Below are 25,809 nucleotides of genomic sequence, written 5' to 3' on the forward strand. Positions count from 1 at the left end.
AGAAAGAAAGAAAAATAAAATATGTAAACTAATGCGCCACGGCGACAATTATTCAAACTTCGATACGCGTCTGGAAATTTTGTAATTTGTTTGTTCACAGGCGTTATGTCGAGGATACTTATGTTAATCTAAGAATAAAATAATTATCATTCAATGTTGTAGTTTTATTTTGTAACCTTTTTCTTATCCCGACTTTCTCGTCGCTCAGCGACAATATTTTTTCGAATTTCGTAGATTAATTTCCAATGTGCTCGATATCGTCATCATCGTCATGTGAGGCACGAAATATATGAAGTTTAAAATAATATGTTTATATGTTATTTTTTTTTGTATTTTACTGTTATATTCATGTTATACTAATAATATAACCTCTTTATTCCTTAATAAACAAACACAACAGTATCATATCTTAATTAAATTAAAAATTTCATTTCATGCATTTACTATACCTTACATATAACATTGCTAAGTTTTATGAATTAGTACTTTTTTATACAGAAAATATATATTAATAAATTACACAAAATTATTCGTTTAAGTGTTTATTTAAGGACCTCTCAACGAGTATTCATGTTATAAACAACCTAATTCGTGGACAATTCGTCATCTTGTGAACTGATTTAGTTTTTTTTTTGTTTTCGTTGAAAGGAGGTGCATAATATAGTGTTACTTTATAGAAATTTGAAGTATAATAAACACACGCAAAGGTGGTTAAATTGTAAACCGAATCCAGAAACGTGTTTTGTTAATAAATATAAAAAGGTGTGATTTTATTATTCGGGTGTTTTTGTGTTTTACCATTATATTCATGTTATAAACAACCTAATTCGTGGACAATTTGTCATCTTATGAACTGATTAAAAAAAAATGTTTTAGTTGAAAGAAGGTGCATAATATAATTCAATATAGTGTTATCTCATAGACATTTGAAGTATAATAAACACACGCAAAGGTGGTTAAATTGTAAACCGAATTCAGAAACGTGTTTTTTCCATTCCGAAAAAAAAATGGTTTAATGTACAACTAAGGGCCTGCTTCACAATGTCCAAGTTAAGTATTGGATACCTATTTAATTAACGAATAAATTAACTGCCAGATAAAACTTCCTACAAAAACTTAGCATTTTAGTTAAGATTATTTGAAGATTGTGAAACGCCAATTTATTGGTCAGATAAGTAGAAAGTAGCTTATTCAGGACTTTACTTGGACGTTGTGAAACAGGCCCTTAATTTCTGATAAATGTGACCCCACTTGACCTAGTAACTAGACTTTGATATTTCTAAAAAAAATACTTTAAGTACCAACAACCTGTTTATTTCCCATATAATATCTACACCCGCTTTTATATGAAGCAAAAGAAAATCCTATGATAAAAATAAAACATCGAAAACTATATAATAACTAAACTAGTTACATTTCCCCCAAGTACTATTAAGGTGGCAATTAGAAAACTAATATGCTCCTTCGCAAGTACATACTAACAGATGGACTATCGACTTCGCAAAGTAATATCTATATATTATTTTTATGTGAGTCACCCAGCGAACTGGTAATAAAGGGGTACCACAAGCGGGGATGGCTTTTTTTTTATTAGTCTATTTTTAAAGTTATAGGTCTTCGCTTACAGTACGGGCGGCCTACAACTCTTATTACTTTGTTTATATTTAGCATTTTAATGAATATTTATTACGGTTATCGTGTAGTATTAGTATATAAAATATTTGTTGAATATTTGTATAAGTACTTAAGTTCTAAGTTGTAAGTTTTTTTAGTGTGTTTATTATTTTATTAATACATTTTTCGAACGATGTTTTTGTTACTTCTTTTTCTATTATTTTAGATACATCATACGGGTCAATTTGATGTAGTTCACAGGGAAACTCGTGGTCACAGCGGAAGTATGAATATTTAGGACAGTGTTTGAGTAGATGGTAGATACTCGGAGTTTGTGGTGTCGTGTCATCGCATGGGCAGGTATCAGTGTTGGTGATGTGGAAGCGTGCTAGATAGGCTTTGTGATATCCGTGGCCGGTAAGTATTTGAGTGAGTTGGAAGGTGAGCGACATATGCTTGCGAAGTGTTGTTACGTGTGTAAGTGTAGGTAAATGTTGCCTTGTGTGAAATCCTGTTGTACTGTTTATGTATATTTGTTCATATTTTTCTATTATTGTTTTATGTAGGTTCTTTTTATGAAAGGATAGGGGAAATCTGCAGAAATGTGGTCTTTTGTGTAATGAGGCTGCGTGTTTGGCGGCTCTGTCTGCTGCCTCATTTCCGTGAAGGCATTGGCTTTAATCCAGCAAAAATGGATTTCTCCTGCTTGTCGGATTTGACGAATTAATTTATGGATGCTATTTATCGTTGTGTTTGTGCTGCTGTGTTTTGCAATTTCTTGCAGCGCAGATTTTGAGTCTGAGAAAATTGTGGCTTTTTTCAGGCCCAGTATGATACATTCTTGACATGCTCCTTCTGTAGCCACGCATTCAGCCTGGGAAACGGTACAGGTCTTATGTAGCTTAAATTTTTTAATCAATCGTTTTTATCAGGATGGTACGAGTATATAACAAATGCCGCTCCTACTCCTCCGTCTTGCTTACTTCCATCAGTGTAGATTATGTGCATGTCTGGCATATAATAGGGTCCTAGGTCATTTTCGGTATGTATGTCGATTATATTTATAGTAATTATGTCTGCGAGGTGTAATAATTCAGTCACTGGTACTCTTTTGTCATATTTAATGTCGTCTGGTAGGTATTCTGTTAGCCTAGTTCGTTTAACAGTTTCGATAGAAGCAATTTCTTGCACTTTAAGCGGAAGAGGTGTGAGTCCAGCTAGTGCGATCGATTGTACAGTTGGGAGAGTTCGAAAACCATGTATAATTTTGATAGCAAAGCCACGCTGCAAGCTTAGAAGTGCCTTGTTAACCTTAAGCATGATGCCATACTTCAGCCGCGTGTGTTATTGTGGGTTCAATGGCTTGTCGATAAATTGTGTTAACATTTTTGTGTTTTTGTAGGTCCGAATTTTAACTTATTGTTCTCCCCCCATGTGTGCACCATCCCTAGGATGCTATTAGTGTTTAACTACAGTTCAGTTAAATCATTACCGTGACAAATTAATAGTATGTCGTCCGCATACGCTTGTATGTGGGTGTTGGTGCGTGATATTTGTTCCAGCAAGGTGTCGGTTATAGTATTCCAGAAGATAGGTCCAAGGACAGATCCTTGGACGCATCCTCTGGTTTGCGTTTTTGTTACAGTGGCATCGGAATAATTTAGGGTGACAGTTCGTTCAGTGAATTAGCTGCGTATAAGGTTTAATATATTATTCGGACAGTGTATCTTACCACGCGTCACACGCGTGGTCGAAAACTCCTTGTATATCTAGGGATATTACACTAATTAATTTTTTGTTAAGTTTTAGTTCTTTCATGGTATCAATAGCGTTAATTAGTGCATCTGTTGTTGTTTGCTGTTCTTTAAAACTAAATTGATTGGAGTGGCAGGCACGTGGTGTATGCATGTAGTACGTTAATCTCCTCGCAATGAGCTTTTCAAGAACTTTCCATAAGATATTTATTAATCCTATAGGTCTGTATGAGGCGAGCTCGCCGGAACCTGGCTTGTTTGGTTTCGGTATAGTTTTTATGTACGCGGATTTCCATGAATTTGGAAAGTATCCTAGTATTAAACATCTATTATATAATTTAGTAATAAGTGCCGAGTACGTATCGATGAAATGTCTGCATATAACTGAGGTTAGATTGTCTACGTCTGGGGCCTTCTTAGAATTCATATCATATATGGCTTCTTTGATTTCTTCGATCGTGAATGCTGGTTGATTATTTTGCGAATTAGAGTTCACGATATTTTGTGTGTTGGCATTATCGTCTCTTATCTGCTGATGGTAGGGAGAGTCATCGGTTGGATTATCTTCAGGGAAGAATTTGAACATAAGTTATTCAGCTGTGTCATCCGTGGACTTTGTGTAATTGTTATAGTCTATTTAATCAAGGTTGCCGGTGGCTGTGGCTGAGGTGTACTTTTTAACAATCGGTTTGTGACAGACCATACGTTTTCTCTATCTTGCTTATTGCAGAAATTTCTAAAGTGATCTCTAGATGTAGTTCGGATTATTCTGCTGTATATATTATTTATTTCTAAAATTATGTTAGTGAGCTCTTTCCTACTGCGCATCAAATCTTGAAGTCGTTGGTGTAAATAGATTACTTTCTTTTTTATTTCAGTTAGCTATTCAGTCCACCAGGGGATTTTCTGGTAGGGTGTTTTACGTCGGAAACTGGCATCACAAGTCTTATTTATTGTTTGTGTTATCTTAGTTATGTACGTGTCGATTTGATCTGCGCACATTGAGTCGATGTTGACGGTATCTAATGACATATGTTCAATGTCTTCTTTTAGTTTTATGTCAAAGTTTTCCCAGTTGGTACCGTCAGTATTATATATGAAAGTTGTAGTTGAAATCTTCTTTTTTAGACGTTCCTAATCGAGATTGATTTTAAATTCTATGGCGTGATGATCTGAAGATGGTATGATGATGGCTATAATAGTTATTTTAAGATATAGTGTCCGAAACGAGTTATATGAATCCTATGGTATACACTCCTATAATGGCCGTGTTACCAATGCTAAAACATTTTTTCTACGTGTTTAATGAAATATATAGCAATTGCTTTCGACATATTAATTATCAAATTAAAACTGCTTTTATTAATCTTTATCATAAGGCCTGTACCGAAAAAAAAACTAAATTTCAAGTTGCTGTAATTTTATTTCTAAGCAAGATGACTACGGCTATATAATATAATAAAACTGTTTTGTTACTGTTACTGATTCCTACTGGCTGCTCTTTAGTGCTGAGCAATCTTTTTCTTGACAGAAATTATCATCTGTATGCATCATAAGCCTTTTCCAATTCAGAAAAATAAAAGTATAGCACTCGTTCGGATTCAGCGTAAATTTCCAATCCTCGGGCGGGATATATCCCTCGCCTTATCTGAAACATGATGGATCGGGAAGAAACGGATAAATCAAGTTTTTTGTTCCGACGCTTATGGCGCTAAGTGCGTTAAGGGAGAAGCTAGAGCGGATTTGGCTTTGATAGTCATTGTTTTAGTTTTAATTCATTAATCTTATACGTGCTTATATATTTAGTTGTGCTGGGTAAATACCGTTAGATATTGACTTATAATTGAGTAACGTACCTGCACCAAAGCAAAATTTTATATGTGTAAATGTGTCATTGGCTAGTCTAAAAAATATAGTTAAACATAAGTTGTTTTAGTACCCAGGTACTTATATATTTATCTTGTATGCAGTTCATTTTCCATCTGATAAATATAAATAAATAAATAAATATATTATACGACATTATTACACAAATTGACTAAGTCCCACAGTAAGCTCAATAAGGCTTGTGTTGAGGGTACTTAGACAACGACATATATAATATATAAATATTGATAAATACTTAAATACATAGAAAAGACCCATGACTCAGGAACAAATATCCATGCTCATCACACGAATAAATGCCCTTACCAGGATTTGAACCCGGGACCATCAGCTTCGTAGGCAGGGTCACTACCCACTAGGCCAAACCGGTCGTCTGATACATTTGATTTATACATAAGAAATACTTGTACCTATAAGTAATTATTTCAGTTAACATAATTTATAAGTATGAACCTCCAGGTCTTTTTGTTGCCTTGTTCTTTTGTTGCAGTACATTTGTATTTTTTAATGTGTTTACATGACTGTTTGGTTTCTGAATAAAAAAAAAAATGCATCGATGTTCGCTCATATTATAGACAAAACTGTAAGTTGATATTAAACATAAAAAAATAGTAACGATGGGTCTCCTTTGGCGCAGGTACCGTAATACAGAACCAGACCAGACTTGTGGGCCGATAAAAACAAGTTTTTGGCAAAAATTTCATTTTTGGTACAAGCTTTTATCGTTGACTGTACTTTTCTTTCCACAAGTAACTAATACTCATCGAGACAATTCTAAAAACCCCAAACACAATTAGGTTACGTTGTTTTATCACAGAGTTCCTATGGCCACCTCCTGTCTCCATCATCATATCATCTCGATGGTACCATAATATTGCATTGTCACCCGACTTACATATGTATGCAAATTTTCATCTTCATCGGAAACCGGGAAGGGGTCAAATTTAACTTGCAAGATTTGATTACAAACAGACAACGGTCAGGTGAAAGTAAATAAAAGCTTGTAAAATAGTCGGCGGCGGCGTTTGCCAAACAACTGCCGGCGGCAGCATGAAATCAGCGTGACGCTTTCGTATATGCAAATTCAAATTAATCCGTTTTATTTGCTGTAAACTGTACCGATCAATAGGAAAAGGTGTGGGTTAGTGAGGGTCTACGTATGTATATATTTATAAATTTAAGTAAGCTGTGCGCTAATAAATCGGTTTCCATACTAAACCACTGGTTACTCTTGTCTGGGCGCTCCAAGTTCTTTCTCCGTTCCCATGAACTATCTTACATATATCCAGCCCAGCCACAAATTTAATCGTCCCTAGTTAGTATGATTTCCAAGTTAATTAAGTTTTATATACTTACCACCTACATTCGGTCTGATAAAGGATATTAGCTTGATTTCATAATCGTCGCTCAGGTAGCCGAAATTAAGATTGCCAATATTGGGACCGTGCGAAGTGCGTGGTGGGGGTAAGTAAAGCGATCCCAGCGCATAAGGTGGTAAACATTTGAACTAACTGCGGATAGCGTCTTTAAGATTTTGTACAATTATATGGCTCGAAATGAAACTTTGATTTACGATTACTCCTGAAATATTCATTTAAATTGTATGGTGTAAGGGACCATTGTAATCTGTATGAAATGCTTAATATAACTAACGTATTTATTTTGATAATTGTTAATAATATATCCATGTAAATAGCTTTGCAAATGCCACATATTACGTGATCTTTTTCTAGAAGTTAAGAATGGATATAGTAAGTTATCCTTAAAAGATAGACATTTCACATCGCGGACTTTTTTGTAGACCTATGAATGAGAAACAACCCCACCATACATTGTGTTGTTATAGCTCTAACGGATTAGGCAGCGTTTTCGATTAAAGCTCCTAGCCAGCGTGATTTTTTCCGACAACATCGTTATATTTCAAACAATTTACACAAAACCTTAACAAGTTATATACTTAAGCCTTCCTCAAGAATCACTCTATTGATAGATGAAAGTCGTATGAAAATCCGTTCATAGTTTTTAGTTTTGGAGTAGTTAATTGACATATAAGATGTAGTGAATTGACGTTTTCCCCTAGAATTGCGGACACTAGGTTGCGTGACAGTCGTGCACGCTCCCAATATTCAAGCCTCCGCTGGCTAGTTGTGCGAACGATGGTCCTCCTGTTTTTGAGCACCCACGCTTCTTCACCGAAGACTTCAACTGCCATCACACTCAAAGGCGTTACGCTGCACACGACACCAAAGGGCTAATTGCTGGTACATAACAGTCGGCTGAAATGCACAATTTGATTCTCGTGTTTAACGCTAAAATAGATGCACCTTCCAATCGGCTTGCTGGAGAAAGGACTACAATTTTGTTAGAAGGATGACACAGAAACCCATTCCGCAAACCCAATGGTTCTAAAAAAACTTTCTTAATAACCAACACAGACCAGTAATCTTAGATGTGCGCATAAAGATTCCCCTTACAAACTTTGCCCCTTCCCTGTTTGAATTTCAAGCGAGCGGGCTGGAGCGGTTTCGCCAAACAGATTTGGCTAAGCGATGCCAAGCGTTACATCTGCAAAGGTTTCAGGAAAGAGTACATCTCCAACTGGAGTAGCGAAAGTGAAAGCTTGTATTGTAATAGATCCTAACGAGAAACGGATGACAGCTCTAAAGTTCGTTCTCTAAAAACTTTCCCTTAACGCCAATCTACAATCGAGTCAAGGAATGGAAAGATGGAGTCGAATCTATGGACTTCAAGCGAACAAACCAAGAAGCGTGGAGTGTTCTGCACAAACTCACGGAGAAGACGGCACTACCACGGCCGACTACTGTAATTCACCCAAACGAGATTGCAAACCGGATACCGTTTCTACTTCTGAGTTTCTTCTTCAGAGCTAAGGACATAAAACTTGAAACCAGGAAGATCATATATCCAAGACATATTTATTGTAGCTTTCACAGTTTTCGTGAAAAATTATAAAACATAAAAATAGGGATATCAAAGTGGGGGAAAAGGGAAAAGATCGGCTTGTTTCTACTTTTAGCCGGATGGTACCATACCTCCATACTACTTAAATCGAGCTAACGAACCGCACTACTTTAAATGGTGATTCAAAAAAAAAAATTTGATTTCCAAATGATACAAAAGTCTGTTTTATTTTTCTAACATACTTAACTCTATTGAAGATATAGGTAATTACCAGTCTGGCAAACATCTTTATTTCATCAGTAACAAGATAATCTAAATAATACTAGTATGAGAAAAATATGATTCACTTTACCTATGGTCCACTGATAATATTTGCTAAACGGGTGCACTCAATTTTTTATAATTACTTTTCATATATTATAGTTTGATATACTTATCGTTATTTTGAATAACGTAATATATGGCATACTACTGTAATACCTAATTAACATCATACATAATGTTAATATTGGTATAATGGTCATAAGATATATTTACACTTCGTCTAATAAACATCGCCATAATTATTACATACCCTAAAGCATATTATTTGTTCTAACAAGTGACATCATATAATTATTCGTGTGGCATAATTACTTGCATGACATAAATGGGTTAGGTTAGGTTGAAACTGCGACTCCGCACAAACGAACAACTGGGTCTTTTTGTTTTATTGTTTTTTTTATTAGAAGAACCCGAGTTAAGGCTCTTAAGCAGAATAGTGGAGCTGATAGTTAAAACACTAGTTCTCGTGGTGAATATTATATTGCAAGTGATTGACATCAGACAGCTGTACAAAAACATAACAAATCCAAACGGGTGTCATATATGTGTCGTAATAAGTTTACTATTGTGCCAGGATACACATATACAACCTCCAATACGCCCTCTTAAACTATTACGGACATATACAGTCACTTTTGTAGTTGTCTGTACTCGGTACATAAAATAAAATTTAAATTCCAAACTTGTGCCTGACTGTACACAAACATAGAAAACCGCCAACAAATTAAATCGCATAAAAAATGAAAACTAGAAAATTATTCTATTACCTACACAAAACATTTAAAAAACATATAAGACATATCAAACACTTAACTACTCTAATCCGCCCTCTTAATAGGATAATTTGACAGAGATAAATCCTTCAAAAAACCTTTTAACTTCGGGCCAGAAACACTCTTAGTTAAGATGTCCGCTATCATTTTATCTGTTGACATATACCTTATTTCGACCTTATTAGCCAGTACACACTCACGGATAAAATGATACTTAATGTCAATGTGTTTTGTCCTATTATGCATCATTTTGTTGGCTGCAATTTTATGTGCCGACTGATTGTCATTAAAAATGACTACAGGTTTACTCTCTACAGTAGTCAAACTGTTCAGTAAACTACGCAAATACAATGCTTCCTTTGAAGCTTGGCTGAGCCCTACATATTCTGCCTCTGTAGAGCTCAAAGATACTGTCGCCTGTTTTTTGCTTTCCCAAGAAACAATATTATAGCCTAACTTGAAAATTAGCCCCGTGAAAGATTTGCGATCGAGCGCGCCACCCCAATCTGAGTCTACATAGCCACGTAAGTCTAAATCACCAGTTTTTCTAAAAGTGAGACATAGGTTAGACGTACCTTTTAAATACCTTAAGACCCGTTTTGCGCACTTAAAGTGTATTTCATCATAGCATGAATTAAATTGAGAATCTACACTTACCGCGTGTGCAATGTCTGGTCGCGTATTACAGGCTAAATAATTTAGACAACCTATCAAATTTTGATATGGTAGGTGACAGTGAGAATCAGTCGATCTCTCTAATTTCATCCCTACTTCCATTGGAGTTGTTACCGGCTTAGCTTCTGTCATGTTAAAGTCAATCAAGCAGTCCAAAATAAACTGTTCCTGATCAAGATGAATGAGGCCCTTCTCTCGTCTCAATCTCATTCCTAAAACATGCCTAGCCGCGCCTAAATCTTTCACTTTAAACTTGTCAAGCAAACGTGATTTTAATTTTTGCTTTTCCTGTTCACAATTGCCGAATATAAAAAGATCATCAACATAAATTACGACAATTAACTTCTTATTACCTTTAAGCTGCTTTTGATACAAACACGGTTCTATTTTTGATTGTACAAAGCCTAAATTTAACATTTCACTAACTCTTTGAACCAAGCATTTGAGGCTTGTTTCAAACCATACAGAGATCGCTGCAACTTACATACCTTGGTTTCTTGACCTTTGGTGACTGCTCCTTTCGGCTGAAGCATGTAAATATCCTCTTTGATCTTCCCGTATAAAAACGCAGTCGTGACATCCCATTGGTCAATAAACCAATCGTATTCAGCAGCTAGCGAGAACAATAATCGTAGAGTAGAGCTTCTTACTACTGGAGAGTAGGTCTCCGTATAATCTACACCACATACTTGTGTGAACCCTTTCGCTACGAGTCTAGCCTTGTACTTCGTTACCTCGCCGTCGCTATTTTTCTTGATTTTGAACACCCATTTGCATTGGATTGGCTTCTTATCAGCTGGTAGATCCACTAACGTCCAGGTCTGGTTCTCCTTCAGTGACGTAAGCTCATCATCTATAGCTTTCTGCCATAACTCACTGTCCGGTCTCGCCAGTGCATCCTCTATGGTTACAGGATCTCCATCAAGATTGCTCTCTTTGGCATACATAACATTGCAACCGTACCGATCAACTTGTCTGCGTTCTCTCTGAGGATACCTCCTTTCTGATAGGCCAGGTATTATCACTTCGCCATTAGTGACCACCTCATCAGGTACGTGCTCATGCTCAGGTACTTCAGGTTCAGGTACTTCTATGTTCTCGTCAACAGCGTTACGAAACTCATTCTCAGGCGCTTCAGATACGTCTGGAAAACTCGTGGATCCATTTGGTAAACAGGACTGACCATCAGAGTCCGTACTCAGGTTAATGATGACTTCTGACGACTTCTCGAAGTTTTCTTTTTGAAGAAACACATTTTCCAAAAATTTGACTTCTCTCGCAGTTGTCACTTCACCTGTCTTTGGATTCATCAGACGATAACCTTTCTGATTATCTGGATATCCAATAAAAATCATTGGTTCCGCCTTCATATCCAATTTACGTCTCTTTTGTTTTGGTATAAGTCGATAAGCCAAACAACCAAATATTCTCAGATGACTGACATCCACGTCCTTTCCAGTCCAAACCTTTTTAGGCACCGCATTATTCAAAGCTTTTGTGGGGCTCCTGTTCTTCAAATATACAACAGTATTAACAGCCTCCGCCCAATATTTTTTGCTCAGGTTCGATTCTGACAGTAGTGTTCTTGCTTTTTCAATGATCGTACGATTGGCTCTCTCGACAACAGAATTCTGTTCAGGTGTGTAGGGTACAGTCGTCTGGTGTTTTATTCCTGCAGACTTCAAAAAAGCATTAAATTTTGCATTACAGTACTCTCCACCTCCATCCGATCTTAAGATTTTAATCGATTTACCGTCTGATTCTCTACTTCCGCCTTATATTCACGGAACTTATCAAAAGTTTGACTTTTATTCCTCAAAAAATAAACATAAGTCTTCCGAGTATAATCGTCGATAAAAAGCAAAACATACCTCGAACCTCCGAACGACGGCTCTTCCATGGGTCCGCATAAATCACTATGAACGATTTGCAAAACATCCGTGGCTCTCGTACCTTTGTTTTTAAAGGGACTCTTGCACGTCTTTCCTTCAATACAGGGAATACACGGTTCGCACAAATCTGTGCTTTTAAATTCCATACCGGTCACGATGTTTTTCATTTTTAACATATAATTTCGGGATAAATGTGCCAAACGCTTATGCCAAATGTTAGAAATGTTTTCATTTCGTTTTGACAGTGTCAAATTTACGATATTGTTTTTCTTTTCTGTCAACTCGTAAATGCCATCGACTTCTTGACAACTTGCAATAATTCGGTTCTTCTTTTGAATTACGCAACCTTTTTCGTCGAATATAATGGTACATTTCTTCTTGGTTAAGTCGCTTACCGAAATTAAATTCATGGACAAATCGGGAACATGCATAACGTTTTCTAACTTTAATTTTTCGTTCTCGCTGACTTGGGGCTCAGCGTTCCCTCGTCCTTTCACTGATAACTTCTCACCGTTCGCTACCGATATCTTCATGTTGCCTCTTTCATGTTTATACAACAATAACTTACTCTTGTCGTGGGTAAGGTGGTTGGAGCACCCGCTGTCAAGATACCACTTATCTTTGTCAATCGCCTCCTTAGTATTCAGGCAGACATTCGCGGTCTTGGTACGCTCCTTGCATTCGGACGCCTTATGTCCTTGCTGGTGGCACCGGAAGCACTTGTAGACAAACTTCTGCTTACGATCGTTAGGTTTAGGTGCAGATCTGGCATCGTTTCGTGCTTTATGTGTCACTAATGCTTGCTCGTAGTCAATGTTCAACTTGCTTTGTCGACCTCCTTCTTGTAACAATTTCGTCTTAATTTGCTCTAAAGTGATTGTTTGACCACTATTATCTACAGCCATTATGAGGGGGCTGTACTCAGGCGTCAAACCACCAAGCAAAATCGATATCAACCAATCTTCAGGGAGTTTTGCGTCGATATCATCCAATTGCTGTGCAAGATACATCACTTTGGATATGTAGCTTTCCATAGAACTAAAATGCTCTAACTTACAGTTGAAGAGCTCTCGCTGTATGTGGATACGTCTGCCCCAACCTTTATCTTCGTAGGCGCTCTGTAAGTTTTTCCAGGCTTCATTAGCAGTCTTCGCATTGTAGACGTGGGTAAAGCACTCTGGCTCCAACAACAGGCAAATAGTTGTTCGTGCTTTCCTGTCTGCATCAGCATTTACTACGTCTTTCGAAATTACCTCCCACCAGTTTTTATTCTCAAGGTAATTACGTACCAGGAATTTCCAATTAGGGTAGTCCGACGATCCCTTCAGCTTTTTGATACCACTTATGCCGTTATCTTCAGACATAATTTACGCAAGTTTCACAACTACTCGTATATTTCTACCACACTTTTACTAAACTAGCACTATCAGTACGTGAGGCACATGACCTATTGGAAGAAACCTAGTTTAGGCTCTTAAGCAGAATAGTGGAGCTGATAGTTAAAACACTAGTTCTCGTGGTGAATATTATATTGCAAGTGATTGACATCAGACAGCTGTACAAAAACATAACAAATTCAAACGGGTGTCATATATGTGTCGTAATAAGTTTACTATTGTGCCAGGATACACATATACAACCTCCAATATTTTTTTCCCAAAAAATGTGACAGAGTGGAGCTTTTTGTATGAGATGAATATTTGTTTTAATTTCACTCATTCAATCAATTTTGCACTCGATTTTTTATTTATTTGATAGAAGACATAGATACAAGCGTGACAGAGTGGTCCGAAACAAGACAACGAAAAGAATGTTGACCCAACTATAAGTAGCAAAATGAGGGTAAGGTTTTAGGTTAGAACTTCGACCCCCCCCCCCCCCCCCCCCCGTAGAATAAAACCTAACAAAAAAGTGGTTTAGGTAAAGGACCCCGCAGAATCAAAAACCTTAAAAAAAATAGGTTAGGTTAAGTTAGGTGGGATGATAATCAGTACCCCTAGTGTGAATTTATTCGATAGCGAAACGTGACGTACGCGTTTGCGTTAAGTTTCATTTTGTATGGGATTTAGAAACAGCGCGCCAAGCGGGACGTTTTGGAAACTCAAAATCCCATACAAAATGGGACTTAACGCAAACGCGAACGTCACGTTACGCAATCGAATAAATTTATACTAGGGGTACTGTACTTAATTATATGACCTGTGTACTACTTGTTATAAAAAATATGTACAAGTTAACATTATCATGAAATTTAATATGACAAAAAATGTTATAATATATAGGTATGTATTTATACTTGATAAAATTCTGTGAAGTATTACGTTATACAAAAATATAATATAACAAAAGTCATTATAATACGTGTATATATAGTACTTAAAAATTATACTACAATAGGCATTATTTCAATGACAGTTTAGATGAAATCACAATATAACAAAAGAAATGTGTAATAAAAATTACATTATTACAAATTATAATATATCAAATGGCATTATAACAAATGCATGATAGTTTTTTTTAATGATTATATTAAACATTACACCCTTGCTAAAAATTATCTAGTCTTCATCTTGATATTATTTACCTAGCTCTGCACAAACAACGGCAAAATTAAAGTGTTCGTGCTCTTACGCTTATAACAAAGCTGAAACCAACAATACCAGGTCGGCCATAGAAAAACGTGTTCGTGAGATTTTGCGACAGCAATATTCAAGAGAGAGTTGGTTTTCGGGAATTCCGTGCTATGCCTCTACTTTTTATGGGTACACAATGCGTAGGCTTAGCATGCTCTAGTTTCACTTCCTACAGAAATGCTTTGTCCACAGTCAGCTTATTTAGTAAAAGAGAAAACGAAGGCGCAACACATGTTTTTCGAAAGGCATGAGTATGTAAGTAGTCCATCTAAGCTCTACGCCGATTTTGATGTGCCAAAAAATAAGTGCTATTATAAAGGTCCTTTTTTGGACAGTAATGGTAGTAGGGCGACACTCACTTTCAGGCATTCTCGGCTCTGTTGGCTTAGCATTGCTCCGAGCAATTTATTAGGGTTGGCACATCTTGAAGTCACTAGCGTACACGCCATTTTTCTATAGTCTTATTTGAGTTTCTGTTGGTTTGTATCCTATTATCTAAGTATCTTTCTAAGCATAGGGGCCTGTTCCAAAATGTCCAAGCAAAGTCCTGAATAAACTACTTGCCACTTAACTGTCATCGTTAGCGTTTCACAATCTCCAAATAAGCTTAACTGGTACATAAAGAAATAAGTTTTATGTGACAGTTTATTTATTTGTTAATTAACTATCCAATACTTTACTTGTACATTGTGAAAAAAGCCCCGAGTGTTATAATATCGTGAAATACTATGTTTTTTTTTTGCAAATTGCGAGTTTTTTGTTATTGAATAGCAAGTTGGTACCTTTTAGGATTCATATAGATAAGATACAATGGTAACGTGTCCGCCTAATAATAGCTATGACTGTGACTGTTTTAGTACAAAATATCGTTATTCATATTTTAAATACCGTCCGCTGCGCGATCTCATTATTCCGGCCAGTAGCGAAATGAAAGCGATGTCCCTCGGCAATAACATGACTCGTTTAGAAGTTACCTTAAATGACCATTTTTCCCTTTTAGCTGAAATTATAAATCAAGCTTTTTATTAAATGTTTCAGTTTAAACGCCTGTGGAAGTTTCAGTTTAAACGCCTGTGGAAGTTAACAAGTTTTTTATTTATTTCGTTTTATTGTCATCGAGTTTTAGCGTACTTTTTCCGTTGAACACGCTTTATTTTGCTGTTTGTTTTTTTATACTATGTCGGTGGCAAACAAGCATACGGCCCGCCTGATGGTAAGCAGTCTCCGTAGCCTATGTACGCCTGCAACTCCAGAGGAGTTACATGCGCGTTGCCGAGCCTAACCCCCCTCCCATCCCTCGTTGTATCTATGTACCTATATTTAACCTCTGTTAATTGATGAAAAAGTAGAAGACAATTGTTATACTCGTATTAATTAATTATTGACGCTTATTTCGCAAAATAAACCATTTAATAATATAATGAATGAATTATTAACTGATAGAATGCTCAAATACTGTCCCCTTTGCGTGCCCTTTACGGATTCCGCACCCGAAGGGTGACAATGGGGATCCTAATCGACGGTCCTAACTAAAACAGTCGGATCTGCAATTTTGTGATTATTGGTTTTCATCGTCAAAGTTTAAAAAAAAATTATTTCCTTTAAAACCACATTTTCAGATATTTAGTTTTTTTTTCTGAGAATACCAAAAATGAAAAGACGGATCTTACGAACAAATGCCGTTTAATAATGTCGGTTACGGCCGACATTATTGATGGACACGAAGCAAGCAGGTACAAGCATTGTAGGTATACGAGTATGCCACATCCCACTATATTACAGGTGTTTTATGGTTTACTGTTAATATTATGTCTATTTTCTCTTTATTTCATTTGTTTTAATTATGCCTGTCCGATTATCAATGTCGGTTGTGCCAGTTACAACTTTTTTGACTGATTCTATCTTTTTTTATGTATTAAGTCCTGACAAAAATGTCGTATCAATATGGAACTTTTGACTAAAATTTCACTGACCTACTCCGTTAAAAAAGGAATATATTTTTTTTAATTTTCATATAAAGCAAACCACTGTTAACAAAACAACGTTACAATAAATAGACATGCCGAGTTTAATAAAGATAATATCTTTATGAAATGTTCTCCTAAAAACCGCTTTTACGAACGCAACCAAAATTAAAAGGTATTGCGCCAAGTACATCGCGGTCGGACAGACAGACGGACATGGCGAACCTATAAGGGTTCCTATTAGTTGACTACGGAACCCTAAAAACTAATAAGCAAACCATCAAGAAGCTGAACTAGTAGACGTTAAAATGTGTAGAAGTTGATTCAGGAAGTACCCTAAGGGTTTTGATGATCATCAGTGAGTGAGTGAGAGTGAAGAAATCAGGGTTTTTTAGATATTAATAAAGTATCAGAGCTATGCAATTGAATTTTTTTTATGGTTAATAAGTCTACTATTGACATTTATGTATATCCCGAGAATTTTGTTTATCTGGTATATACCAAACCAAATTTATGAGGGTTCAAAAAAACGACAAAGAGCTTCGAGTAAAGCTAGGTAGTGTCCTTGCACATCGCATTACTGGTCTTGGCGGGGGCGCTACCGTGCCCCCAGATTCGTACCCGGCTCGTGGATTACTATAGTGACTGTTAAAAAGGAGACAACATGACCGTACCGGTTACGTACATATATATTCAACTTTGAGTGAGGCGATTCAACCGTGACGGGAATAGATTCCGAATGTACATACAGGTGTTTTTAATAATTAGATCCACTTTGCATGTACTCGTAAACCTACAAAGGATTAAATGGACCATCAGTGGCTAGAACTGTTAAAATTTATTCAGGGATAGGTACGATTTAAATACACGTTATATAATAATAAATGTATGTAATAGTAAGTTACCTTGTGCTGGCGCGTAGATATTCAAGTATAAACAATCCTCAGCCTGATTTGTTAAAAAGGGAAGTATCCTTTTCAAGTATTCCAATCTTCCTTTTGATATTCTCTTCAATACCGCTGTCTCGTTTCTTATGTCAGGAAGAACTTGAGGACAAACCGGGCTGAATTCTTCTGCAATTTTAACTCCCGACCATTGAGCTCCTGACACAGGTGGCATAAACCTTAAGGACCCTACGGGTGGAGATGCGTATGGAATTCCCCTAAATACTTCTACTGGTTCTAAAAACCTGGACTCAGGTGAAACTATAAACCCCCTGATGTCACCATACTTGGTGCGTACAACTCTGGAGCTTATAATAGGTTGTGGTGACTTAGAATCCATGGTTGTTTCACCTTTGACCGATCTGGTAGTCAGAACGGGAAACGAAATGAAATACAATATTATCAACATTAACATTTTTCTGCGCCTAAAGCCACCTTTTTGGATACTAGACGCAAACGTGAAAAACCAATGCTATGAGTCGACCATTTTAGTGTTTCGGTCGAGGATGTTCGCACTAGCGCTGGATTATCTGTAACAAAACAATAAAATATTATGTCACAAAAAACACCTGAAAATATTTTATAAATTAAATACTCACAAAAGATGTCTGACCCTAAAATTCAGCTTTATAAATGTATGGTTTTACAACCGCTGTTACACATACACAAGTAAAGCCATATGTTTGAACTATAGGTATTAAGTGATGTTTTTTTTGCAAATTAAAGTTGCATTCTATTTCTGATAGCTGGCAGCATTCATAACGATAAAAATACACATTTCAATTTTAAGTGTTCATTAGGAATTTTTATGTGCGGGTCTGCGGGAACTTCCCCTATCATTTCACGTCGAGCATTTTACTTAATTCTTATTCGTGATAGTTTTCCTCGTTATTGTTTTATGATATAGGAGGCAAACGATCAGACTAAATCGCCGGTGGAATACCCGCGACACCAGAGAGGTTGTAAGTGCGTTGCCAGCATTTTAGATGGGAATATGCTCTTTTCTCGAAGGTTTGAAGGTCGTATCGGTCCGGAAATACCGCAGGCGACAAATCATTCCATAGTTTAGCTGTGCGTGGTAGGAAGTTTCTGGCGAAACGCCCAGCTGAGGACTGCCAACCATCTAAGTGGTGAAGATAGAAATGTTGTCGCGTAGGGCGCTGCTGGCGGAAAGAGGCAGCAGGGATTATTCCTAACAATTCCTCGGAACAATCTTCGTAATACATATATTACCTATAAGTATTATAGCTTGAAATACCCCCGAGCTTTAGCAGCAATTTTGATTCTATCATCAAGCAAATCCGCTTTAAAAGCTTTACGAGGCGCGAGGAATACCGAATTCATTTTCTGTTGTTTAATTAGGTATACAATTAGACCTAAGTCAAACTACTTGATACCACCGGATACCAGAGGGCTGCCAACTTTCTCATCTATCTCTCACAATGCATCTCGTAAGTATTGCCATATAGCGACGAAATGCTGCCAGTATCTTAGGAACTTTCTAGATGTAATTTAGTTTAGATTAGTGTTAGTTTCTAGTTTACATAGTATAATAAGTTAATGAAGAAAAGTCCATTATAACTACATATATGATAAAAAGAAATATTACTCAATAAATGTATACGAGTACATTGTCACATCTAAAGTTTAAAAAATCGATCGAGTTTTATAAGAAATGTCACGATTTTACGAATAATATAGTATAGACTATAGTACAGCTCCTTCCTATTTGAAAGAAAGCATGATAAAAATAAATAAAATCATATAGGTAAATAATATGGGAAATATTATGGGACAATGTTACACAAATCGACCTAGTCACGGGGCGGGGCTAGGTCGATTTGTGAAACATTGTCTCATAATACAGTATGTAATAGAACGAAAGGCAAAGAAAAGAGACGCATTAATATTTAGGTCATACTGAGCAACTTTTACTATTGGCCAAACCAGGAAATCGCGAAAAAAATTGTCTGTTTCATACCTTTTTCTGGTCTGATTTTAATATTTCCTATGGGAGAGTCAATTTTTTTGGCGATTTCTGGATGATCCCATAGTAAAAGTTGCTCAGTATGACCTAAACATTAATTGGTCTCTTTCTTTCCCTTTCATTCTGTTCATACTGTATTTCTTTCATTTTTTGCTACCTTAATAAGGCTTGTATTGTGGACACTTAAATACATAGAAAACATTTATAACTCCCACAATTCCCATAATCCCAAAATTGGCTTATTCTATTCGAATTGCTAAATTTACTTAACATATTAATTAGTTTCGAGCTGAATAAACACAAAGGTAAATACCCTTACCGGGATTCAAACCCGGGACCTCCTGCTTTGTATATAGGCAGGATCACTACCGACTAGGCTAGGAGGCCGTTTAAATAGCTAGGGGATGATAATTAGATGTTTTTTTTAGGTGAGACTATACAGTATGCACGTAGCTTATGTAGGTACAAATAGAAATGGAGGTGGAAGTAAAAACTACTTGTAGTTGTATCACCCCCTCAACCAACTTTAGTGTTCCAATTTTTATAAAGAAAGAAGTTATATAATATTTTATTGCATTTTCAAGAATAAACATCTCCTTCCTATTCCTACTATACTTTTTATTTATTTATTTATTTTATTTTATTTTAGTACATGGAAAACCAACAGCGCTATATATATCTAGAACTTCCAATAGAATTACAGAGCCAATTACAGGTTCTCACTTATAGAAATACAATAAATTATAAAAAGTTTTTGGCCATCTTAATTTACACATACAAGTTCCTACAGCATAAGAACAGATATATATCTTTTTATTGCTTCACTCTTGTAAAGAGGTATGTAGGCCTCTAAAAACCCGGATGGTCTGAGTCTGTGTTGGAGTCTGAATTTAGGTCTGGGTATGGTTTTCAATCTGAGTCTGGGTCCGAGTCTAAGTCTGAATCTGACCCAGTCTCGGTCCCTTACTCTGTCTGTCTTAGTTTGAGTCTATGTATGAGTTTCGGTGTAAGTCTGAATCTGTATCTTAATTGGGGTCTGGGTCTGAGTCTGAGTCTGAGATTGTGTCTAGGATTTCGTCTGGGCTCAGTCTAAGTCTCAGCAGAATCGGGGTCAGAGTGAAAAGGACATTCACAGATTTGCGATTTTAGATCTTAAGCAGCCCCTTACAACACTTAGAGATCGGATCTGTCTCGGTTCAGTCAGCGATAGTTTGATGCACATTTTTAATTGGGTAAACTTACCGATAATAAATAAATCATATCAAATGAAGAGCGTGATACAGTCATAATTTTTTATATTATATTCCGAATGTTGAATAAATTGTGCAAAATCACAAAATCACTAAAAACAATTGCAGTGACATTAAATTGTTAAGATATTAGCTTTTAAAGACATACTAACAAATTTAAGAACGTCGCTACATATTCCTGTTTTACTGGTCGAAGATCTTATAAAGGAACTTTCAAACAAGATAACTTTGAACGCATTATAAGTACTCCTGAGATAAAATTGGTACAAATTTTACGACGTCTGATTTTAAACAAAAATCTGTGAATGTAATACCAATTCGCTAAAGCATTCATAAATAATGTTAATTTCGCAGTGCAATCATAAAGAACCAAACGTACCTTCATTTCTGGTGGCATATACCTTCATGTCAATATCGCTGCAATATCATATATTTTGTAATTCTGTCTGGGCGAGATGACCTTGCTTCTCATTAACAAGCTTGGATTTTAGTTTAGTCCACAGAGTAATTTTTCTTTTAATCAGCATGCTCAAATCGAAAGGTTTATATAAATATTTCCAAAAAACTTCATAGTCTGATCACCTACAACATATTTTACATTTTACTTGTTGTTATTTTATTTAAAATGACATTCAATCATAACAGTAATATAGAGCTCAATGTTAAGACACCGATGATGATTAAGTAAGGTATTCTCTACACGATTTTCACGTTTTTTTCAAAGGTCAAATATGTTAAAACTTCATTTGATCTATCGTTATGTGTTGTGTAAACTGAAAATTAGATTGAGAGGTTCAAAAACCATGGAATAAAATAGAATAATAAAGTTTTCGAAAATATTATTCTTTCTCTATATTTTTGAGGTACAATTTATGTATAGGATTGTCATTTGTGTTTTCGGGTTGCTGGTAATTTGTAAAATGCACCACCACCCCACAAATGCCACTCAGGATGCTTAGCAAAATTGGGCCGTTTGCTTTCAGGTTTGTTCCTTTGTACACATGTTATATAAACTTCGGAAAGAGAAAAAAAAAGATAATAAAAAATATTACACAAGTAATTACGAGCAATTCATACTTTAATAAAATTGAGGAATTTACTATACTCCCACGTAACTACATAGAAATGTATGTAGGTATATATTTTTGTAAGCAGGTTTCATCCGCAAGTCTACACTACGTATTTATAGGTAGATAGTTATAGTTATCTATCGGAGTCTTGTAATCTCGTAGAACAACTACATAACACAGTAACAGAAATAAATGTTAATGTAGGTCAGCAATTGTTTTTTAATAAAAATAATAATAACAATGTTTTTAAAATTGAAGTAACCTATACTTTAGTAGGTATTTTATCGATTACTTAAAAATTTACGATTGATGTAAGTACCATGCTTAGGTGCGTTGTGTTGTTGTAAATGTCCAAAAAACACTGCCGGATGAAAGACATCGGAACCTGAAACAAAAAAAAATGTGAAGGAATAAGTCACTTCAAACTTTGCTTCATTCGTTAAGAAAACTAGTACTACTATCAGGGAAAGTATAGGTACTCATACATTGTCATATTAGGCTATCATTACCTTCTTTATTTAGGTAAGTATAAAAAAGTTTCACGAGGCTGTCACTTATGTTTCTATTCCTTTATTACTTCTGAAAATGCTGGGAAAGCGATATTTGGTCTGGTTAAATTTAGCTAACAAAATGACAGTATATTCTCGAGCTTTACGCATTTGATTGAAGTAGCTCTCATAGGGTGCGTCCCATGAGATATAACTACATAATATATAATTTCATTTTAATAACGTTCACAAGATATAATGAACGTTTGCTATAATAACAAAATCGATATTTTTATTAGGAATAACGGTCAATTAACATAATACTCATTTTGTATAATGATATCATGTATAACACTCAAATACTCTATGTATATAACGTATATCGATCATAGTATATACTATCTTTTAGTATAATGATTGTAAAATATAATAGCGTATGATATACTAAATAGGTTATAACTGCTACCCCTATACTAAACAAGCTGTTGCCAGAAAAGTAGGTTAGGTTAGGCTAGAATCGCGACTTCTACAGAAAACCAACTGCTGGCAGGAAAGTGGGTTAGGTTAGGTTAGAACTGCGACCCCTACAGAAAACCAACTGCTGCCAGAAAAGTAGGTTAGGTAAGGTAGAACTGCGACCTCTACAGAAAACAAACTGCTACCAGAAAAGTAGGTTAGGTTAGGTTAGAACCGCGACCTCTACAGAAAACCAACTGCTGGCAGGAAAGTGGGTTAGGATAGGTTAGAACGGCGATACTGGTTAAAACAATTTCAGGCGCTATTATTCTATATGAGCATTATGCATTTTGGTGTTAGATGCATTGAGTAATATACATTATAAATCTTAGATATTATGGACGTTATACATAATGATCGTTATATATAATGATATTATACTTAAATAACGTTATACTTAACAAAAATAGATATTTTGATGTTATACCAAACGTTCGTTATACAACTTGAACGGTATACAAATCAAGTTTATACCATGTGAGCGTATACAACATGAATATTATCGTATATGTTCCTATATCTTGTATTACTTACCCGCTGTCATACAGGCAAACGCATTTCGTAAGCGACATTCTTGGGGAACGCCCCATTAATAGTATACACTACTAGAGTAAATTGGGTATTGATAGCCATGTCTGTGAAGTTGGCATATCAAAGTCTAGCAGATCACGTTTTTATTGGAGTTCTATCAGCATGCACCATAGTTCTAGAGTTCCTGATACTTTATATCAATAGTTCTGGCGTTTTTATCATAAAAACCAATACTTTGGATTTTTACCAAATGATATGCTAACTTCACACACTAGCATATCATTTTGTTACAAATAGAATAAAAAAAATTGTATTGCCTTGTCACGTGATAAAAAAGAGTTCCTGACACAAAAAAAAACATCTCTGAGACCATTCATTACAATTTTTAAATATTTTAAATACTATGATATGCTAACTTCACACGTGTCATGCTGATGTAATTTAACAAGGCACAGACATATATTTGGTTTCAAACGATAGCTCTTGCTCTATTGTTCGTAGAACTCAGGAGTTCTCGGAGTTCTCGATCCTAAATCATACGAGGGATCCAGAAAAAACATAACTTTCATAAGGTAAGGTAGGTATTAACTTTGAAATTTAGATTTTTTTCAAAATAGAGACATGATATGCTGAAATATTTTTAGCAGCATTAGGCTTGAATTTGGTCTCCATTGATGAACGTGCGTCTGAATTGTATAAAACAGCGGAGTTCTAAGCAATTGATAAACTTTAAAAGTGAAATAAAAAAAATTGTTTGAAATTTCGATTTCGTCAATATTCAGGTGTGATCTGCTGAAACATTTTCATGAGATTTAGGCTTGAATTTGATCTTGAATGATAGCTGTTAGACAGTAGTATATAAAACAGCGGAGTTCTAGGCAATTGATACATTTTAATAGTGAAATAAAAAAAATAGTTTAAAATTTCGATTTCGTCAATATTCAGGTGTGATCTGCTAAAATATTTTCAGAAGTTTTAGGCTTAAATTTGGTCTTGAATGATAGCTGTAAGTCAGTAGTATATAAAACACTGGAGTTCTAGGCAATTGATAAACTTTAAAAATGAAATAAAATAATTAGTTTGAAATTTCGATTTCGTTAAAATTCAGGTGTGATCTGCTGAAACATTTACAGGAGATTTAGGCTTGAATTTGAGCTTGGATGATAGCTGTTGGTCAGAAGTATCTAAAACAGCGTAGTTCTATGCAATTGATACACTTTAAAAGTTAAATAAAAATTTTAGGTGTGATCTGCTGAAACATTTTTAGGAGATGTAGGCTTGAATTTGGTCTTGAATGATATTACGGAAACGTGCACGTCAGATATTTGACGATGCAAGCGAAGATACAGAGTCATCGTCTAAACGTCAGTGCATTCGAGATGTCTTAGTTAACTTGGCTGATTTGATACAAGCAATTAATTCAAGAAACAGTCCCATATACCCCACAGAGAAAAGTAATAAACCTTTTTAAACAATACATATTGACCATTTAGGCCCCTTTATAAAAAGCAAACGAGGACACACATATATCCTAACAGTCGTGGATGGATTTTCTAAATTCTTTCTACTCGTCAACTGTAATGTTTGAATTAAGATTTCGTATACCAAACTGTAATTGGGTACTTTTCATGTATGGGCTCCCAACTCAACTATAATATTCATTTCGAAACGGTTTAGTTGACTATAATTAAATGGACCAATCACAGCTCGCCGCGGTCAAGAGCACGAAACAAAACGATAGCTCAAATTATTTATTTTAGGTTGTATACTAGAAACAATTGCTTCATAAGTCATAAACACACATGTGACACCCTTAATATAGCAACATCCATAGACTACGAAAACCGCTCACCATTGCTTGTTAGTCTCCATAAGCTACGGTGGCCAAAATCGAGAAAAAACTGTCTAAAAATTGAATTTAGCAAGGAACAAGTACCACAGGGCCTCATGAGTTATGAGAAGGTGTCGTTGACCACCCCGCCGGGTCCCAGTGGCCGGGGCGCGTACGAGTAAGAAGGTAAGGAAAGAAGGTATCGCGGCTGCTCGCGTATCTTAAATAGCTGTATACTTTTGGCTTGTATACCTGTATGATTTTATTAGTTTAAAGTATTATTTTTATCTCTCGTAGAAACAGTATTGTATACAATAGTGATATAATCAAGCTTTTCAATCTCGTACCTCACTTTGGCAACTCAGCAAGCTTCGTTGCCAAAACACGGTACTCGACTGAAAAGCTCTCTATTATATCACGATTGTATAAAGTACTATTTCGTGAAGCCTGTTAAAAACACACATAGTTCTACGACGTACTACTACTACGAAAAATGTGTTGGAAAACATATTTCAAGACTTTCAAGATCCAGAAAGAATTATATCAGATCGAAGGTCTGCATTTTCATCCGAACAGTTTAAACAGTTCTGTAAAAGAAAGAATATTAAGCACGTTTTGAATGCCGTCGCTTGCCCACGAGCTAACGGAAAAGTGGAACGTTTCAATCAAACAGTACTAAAAGCTGTTGCTACGCAGAGTATGGGACATAAAGAGAATGAATGGGATTTAGTAGTTGCTAAGATCCAATCTG

At 35.7% G+C, this 25,809-nt stretch overlaps 1 protein-coding gene across 2 annotated transcripts in view; it reads right to left on the reverse strand.

The window, feature by feature from the left end:
• The window catches only part of LOC133518764 (neuroligin-4, X-linked-like), a 96,189-nt gene that overhangs the window by 49,625 nt on the left and 20,755 nt on the right, over window positions 1-25,809 (reverse strand). The window contains exons 2-4 of one of the 2 annotated variants that reach the window (XM_061852450.1): window positions 22,012-22,077; window positions 21,002-21,204; window positions 17,347-17,915 (exon numbers count right to left, since the gene is read on the reverse strand). In XM_061852450.1, the coding sequence (XP_061708434.1) occupies window positions 17,347-17,800 (454 nt within the window). In that variant the 5' untranslated portion in view covers window positions 17,801-17,915; window positions 21,002-21,204; window positions 22,012-22,077. The remainder of the gene's footprint in view (window positions 1-17,346; window positions 17,916-21,001; window positions 21,205-22,011; window positions 22,078-25,809) is intronic. The other variant, XM_061852458.1, reaches the window with a different exon arrangement.

Source organism: Cydia pomonella, chromosome 1, assembly GCF_033807575.1.
Source record: "Cydia pomonella isolate Wapato2018A chromosome 1, ilCydPomo1, whole genome shotgun sequence".
In the NCBI taxonomy this organism is placed as follows: domain Eukaryota; kingdom Metazoa; phylum Arthropoda; class Insecta; order Lepidoptera; family Tortricidae; genus Cydia; species Cydia pomonella.